The sequence below is a fragment of the Zea mays genome, chromosome 2, assembly GCF_902167145.1.
Source record: "Zea mays cultivar B73 chromosome 2, Zm-B73-REFERENCE-NAM-5.0, whole genome shotgun sequence".
NCBI classification, from domain to species: domain Eukaryota; kingdom Viridiplantae; phylum Streptophyta; class Magnoliopsida; order Poales; family Poaceae; genus Zea; species Zea mays.
In genome coordinates this window covers 119,944,069-119,969,875 of record NC_050097.1, presented here as the reverse complement: position 1 = coordinate 119,969,875, position 25,807 = coordinate 119,944,069, and the positions used below count along the sequence as shown (strand labels likewise).

Below are 25,807 nucleotides of genomic sequence, written 5' to 3'. Positions count from 1 at the left end.
GTATATAAGTTATCGTAGTATACTGGTATTATATATTCCCGTTGCAACGCACGGGCATCCAGCTAGTGGTGTACTATGACGAATAACAAAAAAACGTCATAATAGTTTATGACGCAAACTACAAACGTCACTAATTCTATGACACTCGAATTCGTCACTAATTATGTCTAAATACGTCACAATTCATGTAGTCGTGCCTTGCCACGTGGCTGATTACGTGGCGAGATGACATGGCAGTTGACGTGGCAGGTGATGTGGCGAAAATGTTGTGACGATTTCATTCGTCACAGATGTTATGACGTGGCATGCCACATGGCAGATGATGTGGAAAAATTATGTGACAAAAATATTTGTCATAAATATCAATGAGGTGGCAATATATGTGTGACGAATTTTTTCATCACAAAGTATGATGACGTTGCAATATATTTATGACGGATTGTTCATCATAAGGCGTGATGAATTCATAGCGTCATGGAATATTATGAAATCAGATACTAATAACCAAAACATTGAATTATTTAGTTCAACATTCACACAATTCATACAAGAGATACTTTTATAACTTCAAATCATATGATTGTAGATCATGTAACTTAAAATACAAAGGAAATCCTATAACTTCAACCCAAAGTATGAAAGTTTAAACATATTCCAAATTTATAAAACCTGAATCCAGAACTAATATAACATGATACTATAGCAGCCTTAAGATGGGGGCGCTTGGCTTCGATTGAAGCTCAACAGTTGATGGAGGAGACTGTTATTTTCTTCCATCGATCTCTTCATATTGTCCATGGTCTCCTTTGAGGCCTGTGCCTGAGCCTTTAAGGTTTCTACTTCTTCCCGAAGTTCATCTTTTTCTAGCCTCTCAGACTCCAATTGATTCTGAAGTTCTTGAAACTTTGCAGAAACAGTTGTTGTGGAGCTTTTCTTGGAGTTATCTTGCAGACCAACATTATGTAGAAATAAACTGGAGGCCCCTAGCACTTCAGAAACAACTTCCATAGGAGACTTCTGTTGTTGTCCATCCTCAACTGGTGTTGTCACCATTGCTTCCATGTCAACCTATTATAAATATTATTTGTTAGTATAACATAGTCGTACTTGTAATTTTTCAGAACAAACATACATGCAAACGAGTACTCACAATTGCTTTCTTTACATTTTCAGAAAAACCTTTCTTCTTGCTGCAATGCATGTCCTTGAAAAGATCTATTGCACTCGGTTCAACATCCTTATATTTCTCTTGTTTCTAAAGTGAGAAAATGAATCTGGTGAGAATAGAGACCTTGACACATAATGTACAAGTCGGATTTATAAATTTCAATATGACATATATTGAAGATTGAACATTTGTTAAAAGATTTACAATACATTTTAGATATGGACAGTACTAAATCGGTTGAATGAAATAATATTTCTAGTAGATATGAGCAGTGCTAATTCATCATCTAAAAAGATAAAAGACAGAGATGGCAGCAGGCTGCTTTCTCTACATCTTGGCATTGGGTTGCTTTCCCTGCAGTAGTAGTTGCAATGCAGCCACAATGAAAAGAGGAAGCAAACTCCAATAAATAAACTAGAAGACATATTTTGTACTGTTATCAAAATGGTCTATAATTTACAACATAGAATTGTGGATATATTGACTGAAAGCTAGTCAAACTTCTCTGAAGGCCTAGGAAACAACTCTGACATCTAATGATCATTTTCTTACTAATAAATTAGGGGACAACTTTATGAGTAAATAGAGATGGTAAAATTGAATTTACTGGCAGCATTAAACAATCAAAGATTTGTCAACTATGCAGTTCAGTAACCAATGATGATTTTCTTACCAGTTAATAAGCTTTTGCAATATATGATTGGGATCCTGTGCATTGTTGATACTGTACTTTTTCACGATTAAGTTTATTCTTCATACAACTATCCTGTACATTAAATCAACATGTTAGAAATAATTTGTACAATAAGTAGTGTGAAATAGTATAGCAGTTTTCAAAGTCTACATTAGTTAATTATTCCATTTGTTTTCTCTAGGTGCTACTGTATTTGATGTTTTTAGTTATGTTGCAGAATCTAAACTATACATATTGTTTATTGGGTGCATTCACCAAGGATGGTGCAAAAGCTAGATCAATGTTCCATTATCTAAAAGGTAGACACTTAATGTGGACATAAATTATTTGGGACGAAATGTGAAAACAGGAAAGGTAAAATTCATAAACAGAACTAATTTGTGACAAATGTGTGTGGTGTCATTGTATATTCGTCATAGAAGGCATAAAAGGTTGTAGTGTGTGGATGGTGCTAAGCGCCGGTGGGCACGGCCTTCTTATAGGTTAAAGTAGCTCTTCTATACTTCTTATTGAGGATTGTCACTTAAGCTAGCATATATTTCAAACTTATGAAAATTATACATCATTCAAAGTGAAATACTCTGGATTTATTTTATAATCACTCCAATCTTGTATAATGTAATCAATGTAACTTGTAACTTTTGTAATAAAGAAATTCTGCTGCAAAATGTTGGTGTGTGATTTGTGTTTACTTAATCTTGCGATCTTGGTTGTAAGTGGTTTATCCGAGGTCCTTGGGACTCTCGGACAGATCCTGTTAAGTTATCTGGTGCACATGCATAGCCGTCTGAGGTCTTTGAGACAAGGGTAGGTGCATGTGGGCCTAATAACTTGGGAGGTTCTGCCACAAATGTGATGACAACATCATGACCTCTCGAGCTTCTTCACACTGATGTTTTCGAACCCGTTGCCTACCTCAGCATCGGGGGAAGTATGTATGGTCTTGTAATTGTTGATGATTTTTCCCGCTTCACTTGGGTATTCTTTTTACAGGATAAGTCAGAAACCCAAGGGACTCTAAAGCGCTTCTTAAGGAGAGCTCAAAATGAATTTGAGCTAAAGGTGAAGAAGATAAGAAGCGACAATGGGTCCGAGTTTAAAAATCTACAAGTTGAATAGTTTCTTGAGGAGGAAGGCATCAAGCACGAGTTCTTCGCTCCATACACACCACAGCAAAATGGTGTGGTAGAGAGGAAGAACAGGCGCTAATCGACATGGCGAGAACGATGCTTAGAGAGTTCAAGACGCCCGAGCGGTTTTGGTCGGAAGCTGTGAACACAGCCTGCCACGCCATAAATCGGCTCTATCTGCATCGTCTCCTCAAGAAGACCTCCTACGAACTCCTTACTGGTAACAAACCCAATGTCTATTACTTTCGTGTATTTGGGAGCAAATGTTACACTCTGGTGAAGAAAGGTAGACATTCTAAGTTTGCTCCCAAGGCTGTAGAAGGGTTTTTACTAGGATATGACTCAAATACAAAGGCGTATAGGGTCTTCAACAAATCATCGGGATTAGTTGAAGTCTCTAGCGACGTTGTATTTGATGAGACTAATGGCTCTCCAAGAGAGCAAGTTGATCTTGATGACATAGATGAAGATGAAGTTCCGACGGCCGAAATGCGCACAATGGCGATAGGTGATGTGCGACCACAGGAACTACAGGAACAAGATCAGCCTTCTTCCTCGACACTGGTGCATCCCCCAACTCAAAATGATGGACATGTACCTCAAGAAGAGGAGCGTGATCAAGGGGAGCACAGGAAGAATAGGTTATGGAGGAAGAAGCACCACATGTCCCTCCAACTCAAGTCCGAGCGTCGATCCAAAGACATCACCCCGTCGACCAGATTTTGGGTGACATCGGCAAGGGAGTAACCACTCGCTCACGATTAGCTACCTTTTGTGAGCATTACTCGTTTGTCTCTTCTATTGAGCCTTTCAGGGTAGAAGAGGCCTTGCAGGATCCGGACTAGGTGTTGGCCATGCAGGAAGATCTCAACAACTTCAAAAGAAATGAAGTCTGGAGCCTGGTGCCGTGTCCAAAGCAAAACGTTGTGGGAACCAAGTGGGTGTTCCGGAACAAGCAAGACGAGCACGGAGTTGTGACAAGAAACAAGGCTCGACTTGTGGCAAAAGGTTATGCCCAAGTCGCAGGTTTGGATTTCGAGGAGACTTTTGCTCCTGTGGCTAGGCTAGAGTCAATTTGAATTTTGTTAGCCTATGCCGCTCACCATTCCTTTAGGCTGTTTCAAATGGACGTGAAGAGCGCTTTCCTCAATGGACCAATCAAGGAGGAGGTATACGTGAACAACCACCTGGCTTTGAGGACGATAGGTATACCAACCATGTATATAAGCTCTCTAAGGCGCTCTATGGACTTAAGCAAGCCCCAAGAGCATGGTATGAATGCCTTAGAGATTTCTTAATTACTAATGCTTTCAAGGTTGGGAAAGCTGATCCCACTCTCTTTACAAATACTTGTGATGGTGACCTTTTTGTTTGCCAAATTTATGTCGATGACATAATATTTGGTTCTACTAACCAAAAGTCTTGTGAGGAGTTTAGCAGGGTGATGATGCAAAAGATCGAGATGTCCATGATGGGCGAGTTGACTTACTTTCTTGGATTTCAAGTGAAGCAACTCAAAGATGGCACCTTCATCTCCCAAATGAAGTACACTCAAGATCTTCTCAAGAGGTTTGGGATGAAGGACGCCAAGCCCGCGAAGACACCTATGGGAACTGACGGGCATCTTGACCTCAACAAAGGAGGTAAGTCCGTTGATCAAAAGGCATACCGGTCAATGAAAGGTTCATTACTTTATCTTTGTGCTAGTAGACCGGACATTATGCTTAGTGTCTGCATGTGTGCTAGATTTCAATCCAACCCCAAGGAATGTCACCTTGTGGCCGTTAAACAAATTCTTAGATATTTAGTTTCTATGTCTTGCTTCGGGATCTGGTATCCAAAGGGGTTTCTATCCCTAGTGTTACTGGCACTAAAACTTGAGCATGACATCACATGCATTGGCATTTCATGTTGCTTGTTACACCTAGAATGCATCCACTAGGTAAAATTTCAAAACAAGTGTGATGTGGTGGCTTGAAGTACTCTTAACCCTAGGGTAGGGTACTTAACCCTGGGATTAGGGCATGTGGATAATAGTAAGCCAAAGTGAGTAATATCTCAAAAGTCATTGGAAATACTCATAAGAGATCAAGAGTGATGGATTTGAGTGGCACAAAAACCCTAGAGTGCTAAAAATCCTAAAAGGAACCCTAATTTGTACCCTAGGGGGTGATTTCAAATTCTATACACATTTGGACCAAAGTGTATATATTAAAATGGTAGAACATCACAAACCAAACAACTTTTACATTGGAGGATTTTAAAGTTATGTGGAGCAAATTGAACTTAAGTGTAAAAAGTCCCAAGAACACCTATGTGGCTAACTCTGAATTTCAGTGAGATTAAGCCAACTTTGGAGCCTTGTATTTCTTAATTCATGAGGATTTTTCCCTAGGTCAATAAATCAATCTTGTAGAGCTATGATAGGAGTAAAACTTTGATTAAGTGACAAAGCATTGGTGCTGTACAAAAATTGGAGAAAAATGGACTCAAAGGCTGGCTGTCAGTCAGCCCTGAGACTGAATCTGGACTAACAGTGAGTTCTGAGAAAATTTGGAGTTGATTTAAGCCTAATCGAGTGAGTAAATGACCCAGGCTACTATGGTCGAATTGGAGTTGGTATATAGGAGATTAGCTTTGTTAAAGACGGATTAGGGAGTTGCCACATAAAAATTTGTGAAAACATCTCTGAAGATGCTCTGTCAGACAAACTAATGAAGGTTCTGATGGTACAGTAGCCTGACAAAGATCAGCAGAAACACCGCACTTCGCCCCGGTGATCCCCACGCCTGGATTCGTGCCCGCGCCGTGATTCGTGCTCAGTGTGTAGCGGATATCACCGCGGGAGTGAAAAGATCAGCGGGGGAATGGATAGAACTAGCTTCGTCGTACCCACTTGCCCGGCGATGTGGCCGCGCGGCCGTCGCCGTGATGATCGCTGTTATCCCCGGGCATGCCACGCTACTGGCCTTGTTACCACGTCGCAGTAGATCGCTGTAGATAGCCCCTCTGTCGTCGGGGACTTAGCCCAGTGAATGCCTCGTTGAGCGGCCTCTGATGACTCCTGCCCTTTCTCACTGCAAGCTCTTCTCTGTCCAAATTCATCGTACTCGCGGTTGCTCTCTATAAGTTGAGCGCTCAGCGTGCTCCGTTAGCTTGTTACGCACCCAGTGCATCGCTCCTCGCCTTCGATTACTCACCATAGCCTGAGCAATCGTGATTTCCCCCAAATCGATTCTCCGTGCCGCCGTGAGTCACCGCGCCATGGACTGCCGTCTCCAGGTCCGCTCTTGCCCTCCCCACCCTCGTTTCAGCACCCATGCACGCTAGGAATGCTTGTCAGCTCGACCAATTGAGCTAGACCGCGCTTAATCGCTGGGAACGCCTCGGTTTGTCCTTGGTGTTCGCCGTCGTTGTGGGCAGAAGAACTCCGGGCCGGATTCGTGCAATTGATGGAGGGATTAGGGTCGCTAGGGTGGGATTATGTGTTAACTAAGTTAGGGCACCGATCGTTGCACATTCCGGCCAGTACCAGTTTGCTGGAGGGCTCGCACACCGCCGTTCACCGTCGGGGTTCTGGACTTGTGAAGAAATAGAAGTGCGAGGGGTTTAGTGCAAATGCCAGTGAGACATGTGAATAGTGTGTAGGGATTCTTAACCAGTTATTCGAATCGCTAAGGGCCTCTGCGCAAAATCATCAACGCGGGCGCGTTTCTCTTGTTGATGGGCCGGTTTGGGCTGATTTTGGCCCAGCACTATTCCTTGTTTTCCCTTTTCTTTTTACTACCAGGCTTATAAATTTATAGAAAATTCTAGAAAAAATGATAAAATCATGGAACCAATTTTACTAGACTCCTAAATTCCTCTACTATTTAATAAAAATAGTTCCTAGATTTTTAGTCCCAACCATGAATTATTTAGCATTTAAAGATGCCTAAATCTAGTCTTTTAGAATTTTAGAATTAAATTGGTAGCTCCAAAAATAGTAAAACTTTTTTCGTGAACTTATTATAATAATTAAAACCCTTGGGTAAAGTTTGACATGCTTTGGACATTGTTGGTCCCAAACCCAAGAAACTAGCTTCCTAGGATATAACTGCCTAACCCTAATAGAGCCCTAAACTAGGAAACTCTAGTAACTGGTGGGCACCGTGAAGGAAAGTTATATTCAAGATACAACTTAGTGTGTTTCTATTGTAACTGCATATTCATATCATCACATGAGCATTCATGTATATGTATTGTTATGTATAGAAAACAAAGAAGAAGTAGTAGTTGAAGAAGAAGTTGCATCGCAAGCTGAAATTCCACCTGTCGAGAACAACTTCTACTTTGATATCTGTGGAACAGATCTTGAGTCTCCTACAACACAAGGCAAGCCCCGGTGCATTATCCCTTTCCTTGTTGTTTGAAAATCTTTATCACCTTATATGATGCAATAAGTGATAGGAGTTGAGTGGTAAACAATTGCTGCATTTCCTTCCTTGGAACTATTTACCATTCCTTGATACATGTTTTATTTAAAAGTTTTCTGATGCTTAGTCTTGCCTTAGGAAACAAAATGTTTTGTTTTAAACAAAGATGGTGCTTCATATGGGATGGGAAGTTTTCAAAAAGAAAATACTTGATGGTGAATTCATCATGGCCATGATGGGTTCAACATCGAAAAAGATGTACCTCTGACAGATACCACACTTTGGGTTTTAAATGATAAAGGCGAGACCGGGCGGGTGACTTGCACAAGAAGGAAGTCTCGATGTAGTGTCTCCGTCTGAGTCGATTAAGGACCGTGTCGATGTAGGCTTGATGATCGAGGACCTTTTAACTGGCCACATGCCTCGTCATGGGTAAGCTTTGCCTCGGTCGGACCAATACCAGAAAGGCCAACACACAATGGGAGTGGAGAGATGGCGAGAGTAGCATGTGCCCTCCATGGCAAGAGGCTGGACGATGGTGTATCTGTGCTCTCGTTTGGTGTGAACCCGGTCTGGTCTTGAGAAACCCGGTAGCGAGTTGACATATGCAAGGGTTAAGTGCTACATATGTCGTGTGGTTGGAGATCCCCAGCTGGGTATTAATTGATTCAGATCGCCGTTACTTCTCGGACATGAAGACTTGGTCACTACCCTACACGTAGCAATCCAGTAAAGTGAAGGATTGATAAAAGATGGCTAGAGTAGGCCAAGTGCTTGAACTAGGATAGAAGGAACTTTAGATACATGTAACTTTACTTAACCTGGTAATAAAACTGGATTTTTAAGGATCCACTGTTAGTAAGCATTTATGCAAACAGAGTCTTTGAATCTTGACAGGCTTTACCTTGAATCCCACAAGCCAGCATATCCTTGAGAGTCTTTTCCTTGTCGGGTAAGACTTGCGAAAGTACACTCCGTACTTAGGGTTTTTGAACCCAAGTTGTTGTAGGTGATGAAACAGCAGAGTTTTGATGTTTTTGCTCAAAGGTGGTACCAAAGGAGGAGCTAAATCAGTGATCGTGTATAAGGGAGGATGTTTGCCTCCCAGTTTGAAAACACTAAACTTTTGTGCGGGAGGGTGTTTTGCCTCCCTGGTATGTAATATTATGTTAAGCACTCAGACACCCGGTATTGTAATAAATACTCTCTCTCTATATATATATTTTATGAATGTACATTAAGTTATTGTAATCCGCTTCCGCTTATATTTTATGAATGTCTGCGTGATGGGTGAAGCGCTCTTGGGGTGAAATGATGAGGATACAGATGACCGAACTTGTCAAGTGATTACGTGCACCTATAGGGTTGTCCGAGGTCCTTAAGACAAGGATAGCTGTAGGTGGGCCTAATACCTTGGGAGGTTCCGTGACAGCTGGTATCGGATCAAAGACTGTCTCTTCAGACATTATGTAGTACTTCAAAAGAATTTTTAAATACTTACTTTAAAATATTCTTTCCTTCTCATCTTACCACTTTCCGGTAGTAACTTACCTTTTAAAAGTCGGGTAACTGAGTGTTGTATATGAGGAAGTAAGGGATCGACGAAAGATTGATCCCATAATTATTAAGTTATGCATGCATCATGTTTAAAACTATACTAATAAATTTTCCCCCTTATGGAGATATGGCGTGCACTAAGACTACCCAGCGCAAATCGACTGGACCTCAGGGTGTGCCTGGATATCAGCTGGCCTTCAAGGCATGAAGGAAGCAGTAGTGGAAGTAATGACCCAATTGGAGACCTGGAAGCCAGGGTGGAACAACTTCGGTCAGAACTACGTCATAGGGATAGGGCACATGAGCGGGATAACCACCGTATAGCGGAGCTATCAGCCGAAGTTAGTCGCCTACAGTACGAAATTTTGGAACGCGATACAGCCATTGACTGGGCCGTAAACTCGCGCTCTTTCGCTTGGGATTGTGAAGCCAAATCTCTAGTTCGAGTGGTAGAACTTAGCGCATCCCTCGAAAACCTGCAAGCATACTGCAACACCTTACATGAAGAAGTGCATGTATTGTATGATCAGTTGCACCCGAACATGCCACCTAATGTGGCAGCAATGGGAGTTGGACCATCTGGAATAGCAAATGAAGGACCTGATAGGGAGATGAACCTTTTTAGGCCCCCTCCTTCCATGAACCTTGCTGATGAACGGTCTCCTACAGCAGGCAGCAGAACAGCTAAGGATGAAGAAGAATAGAGTAGTATAGTCTAAGTATTGTACTTATGTAAAATAAGTACGAAAAGTTGAGTTGTATATGTAACACCCTAGTAATTCCTAGAGTTCTTCTCAGTGCTAAGTCAAGAACCATTATTTCATGTGAATCGAATTGAGCAAAAGACACCAAAAACTTAAGAGCAAAAAATTCAACTAATTTCTTTTGTCCTAAGTCTCATGCCTAAATCATATCGTGCATTCAAAATGGGAAAAATGTTTAAACCCTAGAACAACCCTAATTAGGCCATTTAAGTAGAAAGGAAGAAATTGGTAAAAAGACCATGAAAACCATTGAATCATGGCTTAGGCCAATTATAAAAGTTGAAACACACTAATTAAGCTACAACAATTGTTATTAAAGATTGGCCAAAATAATTGATTAAAATCTCCAAAAAGGCCATCCAAGTGGAAGCTCTCAAGGGAAAATCTAAAATTCAAATTGCTGAATTTCAGCCCTCACCTAGAACTTGAGCACGTTCACCTTGATCCCTAGCTCAAATCCTTAAGTCTCCATTAACAAAATTGTTCTAAACTAACACCTCTGCAACGTGTGTGATGATGGCATCGAGATTTGTGCCCTAGACACGTCAAATATGGGATTTCCTCTCGGAGTTCAGCAGTGAGACAAACCAAACTTCATCCCTCCATATCTTTTGATCCAGTCAGCAAAACCCATAAGCCTCCACACACAAACGACAAAGGAATGTTAGGGGAAGAGATCTCTCAATGGGATCATGGCCATAATCGCGAAGATTTGGAGCTAATCCACGCTTGAACTTGACCTCTCTCTACGTCGCCTCGTGCTCGACGTCGTGCCTAGGCGCCAGAGCGCGCACTGGCGCTCGCCCGCACACACCCCGAGCTTGTGTTAGAGCCACCCCCTCGGCCACGCTCACCTGCGCCTTTAAGACCACCCCCAGACGCACCTCACCTCACTCCGCACTCACCTTCGCTGGCCAGACACCACCCTTAGCTCCGGTGAGCTCTGCGCCACCCGCCCGAGCCACCCGAGTGCCGGCCACCGTGTCCAGCCATTTCCAGAGACCCTCAGCCTCAACTGAGCCTTTGGACAGCTTCCCCGAGGAGCCGTGAAGCTTCTCCAAGCAATGATCGAAGCCCTGCCTCACTGGAACAGCAAGATCATCGTCGCCGGACTTTGGCCGCCCGCCGCCGCGCATAGATCGAGCTATCCGGTGAGCCATTCCTTAATTCCTTGCGCACATGCCTTCTCTAGCACCTAATGAAGCCCACTGACCAGTTTAATTGAACTCTACCGCCCTGGATAGGCCGGAGCCCTCACCGCCGACGAGCTCCCCCGCCTGCGCACATGGACCGGCCTACTCCGACCATCCCCGGAGACGATCCGCACATCGGCGTGACCGTCACGACCTCCCCTACACCCTCGACCACCTGACCAGAGCAATCTCGCCGCCGGTAAGCCCCTCCGCGTTTTCCTCCGCCGCGGGTACTGTTTAATTGGGAGAAGGACCTCGAGTTAGGTTTAGCAAAACCCCAGGGGGTTTTCTGAACTGTGAGTGGCACATTTGAATAGTGACCCGAGGACTAGTTTGTAAGGAAACTTATGAACATTCACCAGGGACCCCGATGCAAACTTAGTTTCCATTTAACCATTTCTGATTATTCTTTTTAAGGAACAGAGAACCTATGAAATTCATAACATGAAGAATATTTATCCAAAATTAGTCAAACCAATTTTGCTGGATTCAAAATAATATAAACTATCAGGCAAAAATAGCAAACCCCATGTTTTCTATATTAATTTTTAGAGTTTTGAATTAAATAAGGAAACTACGCAAACCTTATTAATATGAATAAATAGAAATACTCCTATGTTAGGCTTAAGAAAATTTGTAGAGATACATACCCAACTTAGGCAATGTTTAGAAATACTGAGCACCCCAGTATACAAGATTAACTCAAGTTTTGTTATTAAAAACTACATCTGTCCAAAACTTATTAAATTAAGAAAGGTAGTGGAAAATAATAAACAGAGAAGGAGCATATTTTTCCTAGTATACTTAGGTGATGAGGAACCTAGGAAAAATACAGAGACCTTGAGTCCAAGACTAATCCAGGGTTAAATAAATTATTAGGCAATAAGGAAACAAAGAAAACCATGATTAAAAATATAAGGACTATTTCAAAAATGGTAAGAAAAATTCAGTAGACTCCTAACTGCTAGGACACCACTACAAAAATAATAAACACCCCAACCCCTCACAATAAGTGAGCGAAACAATTCAAATATGGTTTTGGCCCATGTTCTAATTAAGTCATAAGAAAGCCAAAAATTGTGCAACATTAGGCAAATAAAATTTTACCCAACTATTGATGAAGCAGACCACGAGAGAAAAAATATGAAACCTAGTTAAAAATGTAAGGTAACACACAATACCCCCTACCCCATGAAAAAGACCATACAACCCAAGAAATTCTAGCCCCCTCTTCCCTTAAGCAAAAAGTTGCCAAATTCTAGAATGATTGATCTTGCACAAAGAAGAAGATAGGAAAAATTAGAAATCTATTGTTTGACATTTTCAAGTATAGTGGTAGTAGAAAGCACCCCATTGGCCAAAATTTTTAGAAAATCACAGTAAAATAACCAATACGTATTAGTGGCTACATTTGGTACAAAGTCATATTATAGCACCTAAATACCAGCAAAAATGAGCCTTAGGGAATAATTCACTGTTAGAAGAGAGTTGTAGTTCAAAGCACCCCATGTGCCCTAAGATTTGATAATTTTGTACAGAGAGAACCCTTAACTTTTTCAGCCCAAATTTTTTAGACAAAGAGTTATACACCAGTGAGAAGCTACTGTAATTTTTACAGAGTTTTTGGAAATATATAAAACTAAATTGTAGTTCAAACCCACCTTAAAACATAAGAGAAAGGGAAAGAAGAGAGAAATTGGGAAGAATAATGAATCTCACCCCCAATGAATTCAGCTAGGAATTATAATAAACTTTCACTAAGACACTAAAAAGGAAATCACGGGAGTACTAAAATAAATTGACCATTTAACTTAACCATACTTGACCCTAAATTGGCTAAGTGTACCACTAGAATTCTCGTAGTAAGATTGAAACTTTACTTCATCAATGTAATCATTCCTATTACTACCACATTGCATATCATGGCATACATATATATATCACTCATTGCATTCATTAGATTGCAACCTCGCTGACGGAGAGTACGTGCTCATTCGCGAGCAAGGAGCTGTCCACGAGGAAGATTAGGAGCCAGCTCCCAAGCCTGCCATAGAAGATCTCCCCGCAGCCCCAGCATTTGAAGGCAAACCCTGGTTTTATGCATAACCAGTTTATATATGCTACTTTACTACACTTAATGTTTGTAGGCTTGTAATGTGCACTTAAGTGTAGGAGTTGCTTGAAACCGTTAGTTGCATGAACTCAGGATTCCTTTTTAAGATGGATACTAGTATGCTAGGTCGTGTAGCTACTTTGCTAATTAGGATCTCGGTAGAAGTCGAGTGATTTTTCTAGCACTCGCGCGAGGTCAGGAATTGATTGTATTCATCTTGACAATGGGATCTATGATGGTCTATGGACTTGGATCCAGGGTGGATGCCTTGTCCATGAGACGGGAAAAAGGAACTAAGGATTAATGTGTGGATACCTGAGTCAAGCGTTTGAACGTACTAAACTCTTGTTGGGAAATATGGTAACCGATAAACGTAGTACCTGAGTGAAGTCGGGCGCGGACTTTCCCCCTCACTTGTCCTGAGACTGGGTCTCCCATGCTAGCTTTGGTGGGTACAAGTGCGGTCACTGCATGGCGGCAGCCGGGGTCAGTGGAGCATTGTGTGCCAACGCGGTGAGCCCTGGCCGCGAACGGGGAAACGATGGGGACGGTTGATATGTGTGGGGACGGAGTGCCCCTACATGTCGTGTGTTTAGGTTTACCTTGCAAGGTTTAAAAACTTGATTTGAATCATCTACTTCTCACAGCTAATGAGACTGCTTTACCCCTTGTACTGCATCGAGTAAAAAGTGAAATAAGGTTGATCTGAGATAATATGTTGATTGTACTAAATTATTGCTACCATGTATGCTTTAGAACCAGCAAACCTAGCTAAAGTTAATAATACTAGAACTGGAAAAGCTAAAAATTGACTTTAGACTGAGCTAGTGCTTTTGGCAAACTAAACCCCTCAGCCAAACAGCTGCATGGTCTGGAGGTAGAGGAGTAGATTCCTCACACTGGGTAAGTCTAGCTGAGAATTAGTATACTCAGCCTTGCTTGTGGCATAATTTTTGCAGGTACGCTTCAGGATATGGTTGATGGTGTGACTTGGCCTACCACCCTGCCACCGGGTTGGACAGTCGAGTGGGATGCTGCTCCAGCAGGAGAGGAGCAGGAGGAGTAGTGGGCTAGTCCTTGCCCTATTCCTCATCATTCGACGTGATCGACTATCCGCTGCAATTTAAATTATGAACTCGTTTCAGTTACTTGAAAAACTCCGATTCATGTAATAACTCTAGTACTTTAATTCGAGGTTTCCTGTTTTATTGTATTTTCTCTGTGACTCACCATCGAGTGAGTTAGTGGTATTTGATCCTAGATAAGTGGCTTTATCAGACTAGATCTGAGGAACTGACAGGTTATTCCGATTTAAGTGTGTTGCGGCCTCTAAGGCGTGACTTGGGCACTTAAGCTGGAATAATTCGGGCGGTTCTGTCACTGCTGGTATCGGAGCAAATACCACCACAGAGAAAGCAATAAATCGTGAATACCAACTTTTCAAAAAAATAAAACTTGCTTAGATACCAGTATTGGAAATCGTCAGGACTAGAATGCTAGACCTAGGACGAAAGGCCTTAGGAATAGTGGGGAAAACAAGTGGCTAAATAAGTAGGCCCTATGGGTCAGTCTTAGATTTCAAGGATGCCCTAAAAAGCACCCTTCTGATTCGGTGAGGAGACGCTCTTTTTAGCATGCATGCATTTTAAAACACGAATGGATTAGAAATTAAAGGAGTAAAAGTTTGATCTAACCCACTTCCTTTTAACAACCCGGGCTCACATATTTTTTCTTTCTTCTACCATAACCTTTACGTCTGATCCTCTTCCACAGATGACTTCACCCACCCCCGCCAATGGAAGAGACACTCATTTCAGTTCCGATTTCCTTTCTCACGAGGGTTTTCCTTCCATCTTGTGGGAGGTGCTCAACTCCGTCGGTTACCCTACGCCCCTTTGTACACAATGCAGCTGTACGAGGAGCATCGGGTGCCATGTTGCCGAGTCTGGCTGACTCTGGAGGCTCACCCCCTTCAGCCGGGTTGGCGTTCCCTTGACTCTGAGACTATTGGATTCCGGACGAACGACACCACCGAGGCGGCAGCTTTGAAGACCCTGACGACTTTTTGTGGCTACCATCCCCTGGAGATGGTGATGCACCCAGTGGGACTCTTCCCCCCTAAAAAGAGGGATGACCCCATGTGGTGCAACCGTGTGAGCCATGTGAAGGACGTGTGGGCTATGTATCCCGACTTAGTTGGGAGGATCACTATTCAGTGCATGAGCGCACTGTACCGCCTACAGGCCCTGCAAAGCGACGCTATGACACATCTTGCTAACCTCGCTCAGACCACTAGGCTCACCCTTGACAGTTGAGAGGACTTCATGGTCGACTTGTCCTCAGAGTTGGTGGAAAATGACCTACATGTGGAACGGTTGACCCATCGCATCGCCACCCTGGAGCAGCAGGTGGAGATCCGGGACAACACCATTGATGTCCTAGAAAACCAGCTCCACGATGTGCAGCAGGAGCTTGAGGAAGCTAACGACCACCTGGACATGCACCACCTGGAGATGGAGGCCAACGAGGCCGGAAGCGAGGGAGAGGAGGCTCCCGAGGAGTTAGGACTAGCCCCTGGTACCAATGCGACTGCCTCCAAGATGCCTCCTTCGCCCGTATCCAGTGTCGCTTCCACTACTCAGGGTTGATGGGCCATTTTGACACTTTAGGAGGATAGAAACCCACACGAGTTTAGTTGACGTTAGATTTTGGACTAGGCTTACGGGTACTTTCCCCTAAATTGATGTAACCCATGAGAACTTTTGCGAACAATGAAGTGATTGTAACCATGTTATCCTCGTTCGAATTGATGTTATGTTATGACATTTTCTTTCCGTATGATATATAGCATATTGTTCGGAATTATGAGTTGGGATAACAATGGCGGCAATATCTGTTTTCAGATGGCAGCTAGGCAGCGTTGTGGGCAGAACGAGCAAGTTCCCCCGCCACCGCCTCCATCTCCCATGGTGTAGGAGCTGATGGTCCAGCAGAACGAAATTCTGCGACAGCTCTTGCAGCGCTAGCCCCACCCTCAGCAGCATGGTGGAGGACAGCCGCAGCGACTTCTGGCCGCGACAACCTACCAGGAGTTCCTGAGCATGTAGCCGCCTTTGTTCACCAAGGCAGAGGATTTGTTGGACACCGACGTGTGGCTACACGTCGTGGAGTCCAAGTTTCCCCTCCTCACGGGAGACTGCCCCGATGATACCAAGGCTCGCTTCGCCGCGCAGCAGCTTCGCGGACCTGCTCGGACATGGTGGGACCATTTCCGCACCATGCTACCTATAGATCATGATGTTTCTTGGGAGGAATTCAAGACTGCCTTCAGGGGACACCACATTCCAGCTGGGATTATTGACCGCAAGTTGAATGAATTCCAGGCACTTAATCAAGGGACCCGTACTGTGTTGCAGTATGCCCAGGCCTTCAATGACCTGTGCCAGTACGCGGGGTAAAAGCTGACTCTGATGAAAAGAAGAGAGATCGCTTCCGCAGGGGTCTCAACACCAAGCTGCGTGAGCGTCTCAACACTGTACGGGCTGATAGCTTCAATGAGTTGGTCAACCTGGCCATATCACAAGGGGACTGTATTGTAGCTCACCGGGCAGAGAAGAAGAGGAAGGCACCAATGTTAGGACCCTTTGCTCCACCCTAGAGGTTCAGGATTGTTTCCAACAATCAGAGCAGAGGATTCCAGTAGCAGGCAGGCAGATGGGTGATCAGACCACCTCAGCAGCAGTAAGCACCCAACCACTTTCTAGCTCCCGCTCCAAGGAACAATCAACCCCAGCAGCAGCAGTTCCGCTAGGGAAATGGGAACAAGTGCTTCACTTGTGTCAATGTGGGCCATTATGCCAAGAATTGCCCAAGGAATCAGCAAAGACAGATGCCAGCACCAAATCAAGACGGAGGAAGAAAGCAGAAGGTGCAAGTCAAGCAAGGGAAGCTCAATTTCACTACTCTGGAGGAGTTACTTGAAGGAGCCCCCATCATGACTGGTATCTTTTCAGATTTTAATCAACCTGCATTAATTCTGTTTGATTCTGGTGCATCTCATAGCTTCATTAGCCAGAAGTTTAGTGCTAAATGTCAACTGCCTTTCTATCATACAAAAGGGTCTTTCATGATAGCAACGCCTGGGGGAAAAATTGCAAAAACCAATTAAATCGAAGTGTGCCTATCTCACTGGGAAGTAAGATCTTCAAAACCACACTCCTGATTTTGGGATTAGAGGGTATGGACATCATTCTCGGAGCTGACTGGATGACTCAACACCGAATGGTGTTGGATGTAGCTGCCAGAGCTCTGGAAATCCGTTCTCCTACCTTCGGAGACCTTACATTTTATCTACCCAGCCAAGACTCTACTCGATCATGTGCTTTTGCTATGATAAAGTTACCCTTGCACTATAGGAAGAAGATTCCAGTGGTCTGTGAGTATGCAAATGTTTTTCCTGATGAATTGCCAGGAATGCCACCAGACCGGGATATTGAATTCGCCATTGAGTTGCAACCGGGAATGACACCTATTTCCAAGAGGCCTTACTGGATGCCACCCGCTGAATTGGCATAATTGAAGAAGCAATTGCAAGAGTTGTTAGACAAGGGTTTCATCTACCCAAGTACTTTGCCTTGGGGATGTCCAGCCTTGTTTGTGAAGAAGAAAGATGAAAGCTTGAGGCTATGCATAGATTACCGCCCACTCAATGCGATGACTATCAAAAACAAGTATCCTTTGCCTCGTATTGATGTCCTTTTCGATCAATTGGTCGGAGCCAAATTGTTTTCCGAGATAGACCTTCGCTCCGGCTATCATCAAATCAAGATATGAGCAAGTGATATTCCGAAGACTGCCTTCTCGACCAGATATGGGTTGTATGAGTATTTGGTGATTTCATTTGGGCTGACTAATGCGTCAGCATACTTCATGTATCTGATGAATTCTGTCTTCAAATCTGAACTGAACAAGTTCGTGGTGGTTTTCATCGACGATATATTGGTGTACTCAAAGAACAAAGAAGAGCATGCCGATCATCTGCATGTAGTGCTTCAACGTCTGCGAGAACACCGTCTTTATGCCAAACTGTGAAAATGTGATTTTTGGCTAAAGGAGATCAAATTCTTGGGTCACACTATCTCTCAAGCTCGGATAGCTGTTGATCCAGATAAAGTACAAGAGGTGATGAACTAGAAGCCACCACCAACTATCCATCAGATTCGAAGTTTTCTGGGATTGGCTGGTTATTATCAAAGATTCATCCCAGATTTCTCTCGAATTGCAAAGCCCATGACTGAATTGTTGAAGAAAGGAGCCAAGTTTGTTTGGGGTGAGAAGTGTGAAGATGCTTTCCACACCTTGAGGTAGCATCTGACCACAGCACCAGTGTTAGCGCAACCCGACAACAAAAAGCCATTTGATGTGTATTTTGATGCCTCTAGCACTGGACTGGGTTGTGTTTTGATGCAAGACAACCGAGTCATTGCCTATGCATCAAGGGCACTCAGGCCTCACGAGCAAAATTATCTCACTCATGACTTAGAATTAGCAGCCGTGGTTCATGCATTGAAGATGTGGAGACACTATTTGATGGGAACCCACTGCAACATCTTCACAGATCATAAGAGCCTCAAGTATATCTTTACTCAGGCTGATCTTAACATGAGGTAGAGAAGATGGCTAGAGTTGATCAAGGACTACGACCTGGAGGTACACTACCACCCGGGGAAAGCCAATGTAGTAGCTGATGCCTTGAGTTGGAAATCGCAATGCAACTGTTATGATGGTTTCTTGCATCAACACCCTGTGTGATGAGTTGAGCAAAATGAAGATTGAAGTGATTCCTTCTGGTGCTTTGTCTCACATTTCCGTTGAGACAACTTTGCGAGACCAGATAATCATGGCCCAACTCAGTGACAAGGGAGTGCAAATCATTAAGGAGAACCTCCGTCAGAAGACAGAGAAGTATAAGTGTTTCCGCCAAGATGGGAAGGGTATATTATGGTTTGGAAGCAGATTGGTGGTTCCTAAAAATAAGGATCTCAAGAAGAAAATCTTGGATGAGGCTCATCTCTCCAAATTCTCCATGCATCCAGGAAGCACCAAGATGTACCATGATCTGAAGCCCTTGTATTGGTGGACCAGAATGAAGAGGGAAATAGCTCGATATGTATCAGAATGTGACACCTGTTAGAGGATAAAGGCAAACCACTTGAAATCAGTTGGTGCCTTGCAGTCCCTATCAATACCTTTGTAGAAATGGAATGACATCAGCATGGATTTTATTGTGAGTCTGTCCAATACCTCTCGACATCATGATTCAATTTGGGTCATCGTGGACCGATTGACAAAAGTGGCACATTTTCTTCCAGTGCATACCACCGATAAGGCTCAGAAGTATGCAGAGCTGTATATTGACCGAATCGTGTGTTTGCACGGATTACCCTGGACCATTGTCTCTGACCGAGGAGCCCAAATCGTTGCCAAATTTTGGGAACAACTGCAAGAGTCTTTGGGAACCAAGCTAGTGAGGAGTTCAGCTTACCACCCACAGACTGATGTTCAGACCAAAAGGGTCAATCAAATTCTTGAGGATATGCTAAGGGCTTGTGCGATCAATTGTGGAAAGAACTGGGATAAGTACCTCTCCTTGGCAGAGTTTGCTTATAACAACAGTTATGAATCCAGCCTAAAGATGGCACCTTTCGAAGCCCTATATGGAAGAAGGTGTCGAACACCCCTCAATTGGTCTCAGCCTGGAGAAAGAGAAATTTTTGGACCTGACTTAGTGACTGAAGCCGAAAGGAAAGTCAAACTAATCAGGAAAAATCTAGAAGTTGCTCAAGCCAGGCAGAAGAGTTACCATGATAAGAGAAGAAAACCCCTCTAGTTTGAAGTGGGAGATTTCGTATATCTGAAAGTATCACCCACCAAAGGAGTGCAAAGGTTTGGGATCAAAGGCAAGTTAGCCCCTCGCTACATTGGACCTTATGAGATCGTGGAAGCATGTGGACCCGTGGCATACAAATTGAAGCTACCTCCAAAAACGTCTGCCATCCACAATGTATTCCATGTATCCCAACTGAAGAAATGTGTTCGATTGCCGACCGAGATCATAGCAGAACCAGAAGTGGAGATAGAGCCAGATCTATCATACCAAGAGTACCCTTCCAAGGTTCTGGATTGCAAAGAAAGGTCAACTCAGGCTAAATCGATCAAAATGTATAAGATCCAATGGAGTAATCACTCAGAAGAAGAGGCTACTTGGGAGACTGAGGAATTTTTACGTTCGAATTTCCCCAATTGTCTACCTAAGGGAATTGGTACATAACCATGCCCAACCCCTCCCCCTGCCCTTTGAGTCTAAATATAAGAAAAATGACCTTAACATAAAATGAGTTAGTTGTAACACTAAAACTAAGAGGACTTCCTTATGAAGTTTCAAAGAAGATGACATTCGATGAGCAGTTTACTAAGAAGAACCTTAATAAACAAACCACTAAATTCAAGCAAGCCTTAACCTTCACTTCACCCCGAAGGACTCCGACCCGAATCTCGGGACGAGATTCCTTTAAGGGGGGAAGGCTGTAACACCCCAGTAATTCCCAGAGTTCTTCCCAGTGCTAAATCAAGAACCATTATTTCATGTGAATCAAATTGAGCAAAAGACACCAAAAACATAGGAGCAAAAAAATTCAACTAATTTCTTTTGTCCTAAGACTCATGCCTAAATCATATCATGCATTCAAAATGGGAAAAATGTTTAAACTCTAGAACAACCCTAATTAGGCCATTTAAGTAGAAAGGAAGAAATTGGTAAAAAGACCATGAAAAACACGAAATCATGGCTTAGGCCAATTATAAAAGTTGAAACACACTAATTAAGCTATAACAATTGTTATAAAAGTTTGGCCAAAATAATGGATTAAAATCTCCAAAAAGGCCATCCAATGGAAGCTCTCTAGGGAAAATCTGAAATTTAGATTGCTGAATTTCAGCCCTCACCTAGAACTTGAGCACGTTCACCTTGATCCCTAGCTCAAATCCTTAAGTCCCCATTGACAAAATTGTTCTAAACTAACCCCTCTGCAACGTGTGTGATGATGGCATCGAGATTTGTGCCCTAGACACATAAAATCTGGGATTTCCTCTTGGAGTTTAGCAGTGAGGCAAACCAAACTTCATCCCTCCATATCTTTTGATCCAGTCAGCAAAACCCATAAGCCTCCACACACAAACGACAAAGGAATGTCAGGGGAAGAGATCTCTCAATGGGATCATGGCCATAATCGCGAAGATTTGGAGCCAATCCGCGCTTGAACTTGACCTCTCTCTGCGTTGCCTCGTGCTCGACGCCGTGCCTAGGCGCCAGAGCACGCACTGGCGCTCGCTCGCGCACACCCCGAGCGCGTGTTAGAGCCACCCCCTCGGTCGTGCCCACCCGTGCCTTTAAGACCACCCCCAGACGCGCCTCACCTCACTCCGCACTCACCTTCGCTGGCCAGACACCACCCTTAGCTCTGGCGAGCTCTGCGCCACCCGCCCGAGCCACACGAGCGCCGGCCACCGCGACCAGCCATTTACAGAGACCCTCAGCCTCAACCGAGCCTTTGGACAGCTTCCTCGAGGAGTCGTGAAGCTTCTCCAAGCAAGGATCGAAGCCCTGCCTCACCGGAATAGTAAGATCATCGTCGCCGAACTTCGGCCGCCAGCCGCCGCGCGTAGACCGAGCTATCCGGTGAGCCATTCTTCAATTCCTCGCGCCCATGCCTTCCCTAGCACCTAGTGAAGCTCATAGACCAGTTTAATTGAACTCTACCGCCCTGGATAGGCCGGAGCCCTCACCGCCGACGAGCTCCCCCGCCTGCGCACGTGGACCGACCTACTCCGACCATCCCCGAAGACGATCCACACATCAGCGTGACCGTCACGATCTCTCCTACACCGTTGACCACCTCACCGGAGCAATCTCGCCACCGGTAAGCCCCTCCGCCCTTTCCTCTGCCACGAGTACTGTTTAATTGGGAGAAGGACCTTGGGTTAGGTTTAGCAAAACCAAGGGAGTTTCTGAACTATCAGTGGCACATTTGAATAGTGACCCGAGGACTAGTCTGTAAGGAAACTTAAAAACATTCGCCAGGGACCCCGATGCAAAGTTAGTGTCCATTTAACCATTTTTTATTATTCTTTTTAAGGAACAGAGAACTTAGGAAATTCATAACTTGAAGAATATTTATCCAAAATTAGTCAAACCAATTTTGCTGAATTCAAAATAATATACACTATCAAGCAAAAATCGGAAACTTCATGTTTTTTGTATTAATTTTTAGAGTTTTGAATTAAATAAGGAAATTGCCCAAACCTTATTAATATGAAGAAAAATAGAAATACTTCTGTGCTAGGCTTAAGAAAATTTGTAGAGATACATACTCAACTTAGGCACTGTTTAAAAATACTGAGCATCCCAGTATACAAGATTAACTCAAGTTTTGCTATTAAAAACTACATCTGTCCAAACCTTAGAAAATTAAGAAGGGTAGTGGAAAATAATAAACAGAGAAGGAGCATATTTTTCCTAGTATACTTAGGTGATGAGGAACCTAGGAAGAATACAGAGAACCCGAGTCCATGACTAATCCATGATTAAATAAATTATTAGGCAATAAGGAAAAAACCATGATTAAAAATATAAGGAGCATTTCAAAATGGTAAGAAAAATTCAGTAGATTCCTAACTGTTAGGACACCACTACAAAAATAATAAACACCCCAACCCCTCACAATAAGTGAGCTAAACAATTCAAATATGGTTTTGGCCCATGTTCCAATTAAATCATAAGAAAGCCAAAAATTGTGCAACATTAGGCAAATAAAATTTTACCCAACTGTTGATGAAGTAGACCACCAGAGAAAAATATGAAACCTAGTTAAAAATGTAAGGTAACACCCAATACCCCCTACACCATGAAAAAGACCATATAATCCAAGAAATTCTACCCCCTCTTCCCTTAAGCAAAAAGTTGCCAAATTCTAGAATGATTGCTCTTGCACAAAGAAGAATATAGGAAAAATTAGAAATCTGTTATTTGACATTTTCAAGTATAGTGGTAGTAGAAAGCACCCCATTGGCCAAAAACTTTAGAAAATCACAGTAAAATAACCAATAATTATTAGTGGCTAAAATTGGGTACAAAGTCATATTATAGCACCTAAATACCAGCAAAAATGAGCCTTAGGGAATAATCCACTGTTAGAAGAGAGTTGTACTTCAAAGCACCCCCTCTGCCCTAAGATTTGATAATTTTGTACGGAGAGAACCCTTAATTTTTTAAGCCCCAATTTTTGAGACAGATAGTTATACACCAGAGAGAAGCTACTGTAATTTTTACAGAATTTTTGGAAATTTGTAAAACTAAATTGTAGTTCAACCCCACCTTAAAACATAAGAGAAAGGGAAAGAAGAGAGAAATTGGGAAGAATAATGAATCTCACCCCCAATGAATTGAGCTAGGAATTATAATAACTTTCACTAAGACACTAAAAGGAAATCAGGGGAGTACTAAAATAAATTGACCATTTAACTTAACCATACTTGACCCTAAATTGGCTAAGTGTACCACTAGAATTCCCGTAGTAAGATTGAAACTTTACTTCATCAATGTAATCATTCCTATTACTACCACATTGCATATCATGGCATACATATATCTCACTCATTGCATTCATTAGATTGCAACCTCAATGACGGAGAGTACGTGCTCATTCCCGAGCAAGGAGCTGTCCATGAGGAAGATCAGGAGCCAGCTCCCGAGCTTGCCACAGAAGATCTCCCCGCAGCCCCAACATTTGAAGGCAAGCCCCGGTTTTATGCATAACCAATTTATATATGCTACTTTACTACACTTAATGTTTGTAGGCTTGTAATGTGCACTTAAGTGTAGGAGTTACTTGAAACCCTTAGTTGCATGAACTCAGGATTCCTTTTTGAGATGGATACTAGTATGCTAGGTCGAGTAGCTGCTTTGCTAATTAGGATCTTGATAGAAGTCGAGTGATTTTTCTAGCACTCGCGTGAGGTCAGGAATTTATTGTATTCATCTTGACAATGGGATCTATGATGGTCTATGGACTTGGATCCAGGGCGGATGCCTTGTCCATGAGACAGGAAAAAGGAACTAAGGATTAATGTGTGGATACCTGAGTCAAGCGTTTGAATGTACTAAACACATGTCGGGAAATATGGTAACCGATAAACCTAGTACCTGAGTGAAGCTGGGCGCGGACTTTCCCCCTCACTTGTCCTGAGACTGGGTCTCCCATGCTAGCTATGGTGGGTACAAGTGCGGTCACTGCACGGCGGCAGCCGGGGTTAGTAGAGCATTGTATGCCAAGGCGGTGAGCCCTGGCCGCGAACGGGGTATCGATGGGGACGGTTGATATGTGTGGGGATCGAGTGCCCCTACATGTCGTGTGTTTAGGTTTACCTTGCAAGGTTTAAAAACTCGATTCGAATCGTCTGCTTCTCGCAGCTAATGAGACTGCTTGACCCCTTGTACTGCATCGAGTTTTTGGCAAACTAAATGATTGCTACCATGTATGCTTTAGAAGCAGCAAACCTAGCTAAAGTTAAAGATACTAGAACTGGAAAAGCTAAAAATTGACTTTAGGCTCAGCTAGTGCTTTTGGCAAACTAAACCCCTCAGCCAAACAGCTGCATGGTCTAGAGGTAGAGGAGTAGATTCCTCACACCGGGTAAGTCTAACTGAGTATTAGTATACTCAGCATTGCTTGTGGCATAATTTTTGCAGGTACGCTTCAAGATATGGTTGATGGTGTGACTTGGCCTACCACCCTACCACCGGGTTGGACGGTCGAGTGGGATGCTGCTCTAGCAGGAGAGGAGCAGGAGGAGTAGTGGGCTAGGCCTTGCCCTATTCCTCATCATTCGACGTGATCGACTATCCGCTGCAATTTAAATTATGATCTCGTTTCAGTTACTTGAAAAACTCTGATTCATGTAATAACTCCAGTAATTTATTTCGAGGTTTCCTGTTTTATTGTATTTTCTCTGTGACTTACCATCGAGTGAGTTAGTGGTATTTGATCCTGGATAAGTGGCTTTATCAGACTAGATCTGAGGGACTGACGGGTTATTCCGATTTAAGTGTGCTGCGGCCTCTAAGGCGGGACTTGGGCACTTAAGCTGGAATAATTCGGGTGGTTCTGCCATAGTATAATGGAGTATGTATAATTATTACTCTTCTGCAATGAAATAAAGATGGTGTATGTTGGCATGTTATATTTTTTCAAAATGTTTCTTTGCCTCAGATGCCATCCCGGACCCATGCACATGATGGCGCAGGTACATCCCACGGCGGGGAGGACACTCCCAATCCACCACCGGTACCTCCTACCTTGACCGAGGCTATTGCTTCCTTGGCTAACGCCACTGCCGACAACACATGCTTTCTGCGCGAAATAGCGGGCAACAAATTTCAACAACACGGAGGAAGAGTTCCCCCTCAGGGACCACGAGATACTACCTATTTGGAGTTATCTGAAACTCGACTGCCGCTCTACATCAAGGCAGAGGAACCCTTGGAAGCTGACGAATGGGTGCGAGTAATGGAACAAAAACTTGGGCTAATTCGATGCACCGAGGTTTAGAAGCCCCTATTTGCCGCTCAGCAGTTAAGAGACCCCACCAACACTTGGTGGGCAAACTTCTCCGACCATCCAACCTGCGGGACATCAAGTCACTCGGGAGGAATTCAA

At 43.3% G+C, this 25,807-nt stretch overlaps 1 protein-coding gene across 1 annotated transcript; it reads right to left on the bottom strand.

The window, feature by feature from the left end:
• Nucleotides 1-498: 498 nt before the first annotated feature.
• LOC118476351 (uncharacterized) lies at nt 499-1,238 on the bottom strand. The gene is made up of 2 exons (XM_035965340.1): nt 1,151-1,238; nt 499-1,068 (listed from the first exon to the last, which is right to left on the bottom strand). The coding sequence occupies exons 1-2, from the start codon at nt 1,199-1,201 to the stop codon at nt 709-711; spliced, it is 411 nt and encodes a 136-aa protein (XP_035821233.1). The 5' UTR covers nt 1,202-1,238; the 3' UTR covers nt 499-708.
• Between the last annotated feature and the right edge of the window lie 24,569 nt (nt 1,239-25,807).

Excerpts from the sequence above, each read along its gene's own strand:
- LOC118476351 (XM_035965340.1), bottom strand. The coding sequence starts at position 1,201 with ATGCATTGCAGCAAGAAGAAAGGTTTTTCTGAAAATGTAAAGAAAGCA. Across the intron at positions 1,069-1,150 it reads AAAATGTAAAGAAAGCAATT|GTTGACATGGAAGCAATGGT; the intron begins GTGAGTACTCGT and ends TATTTATAATAG.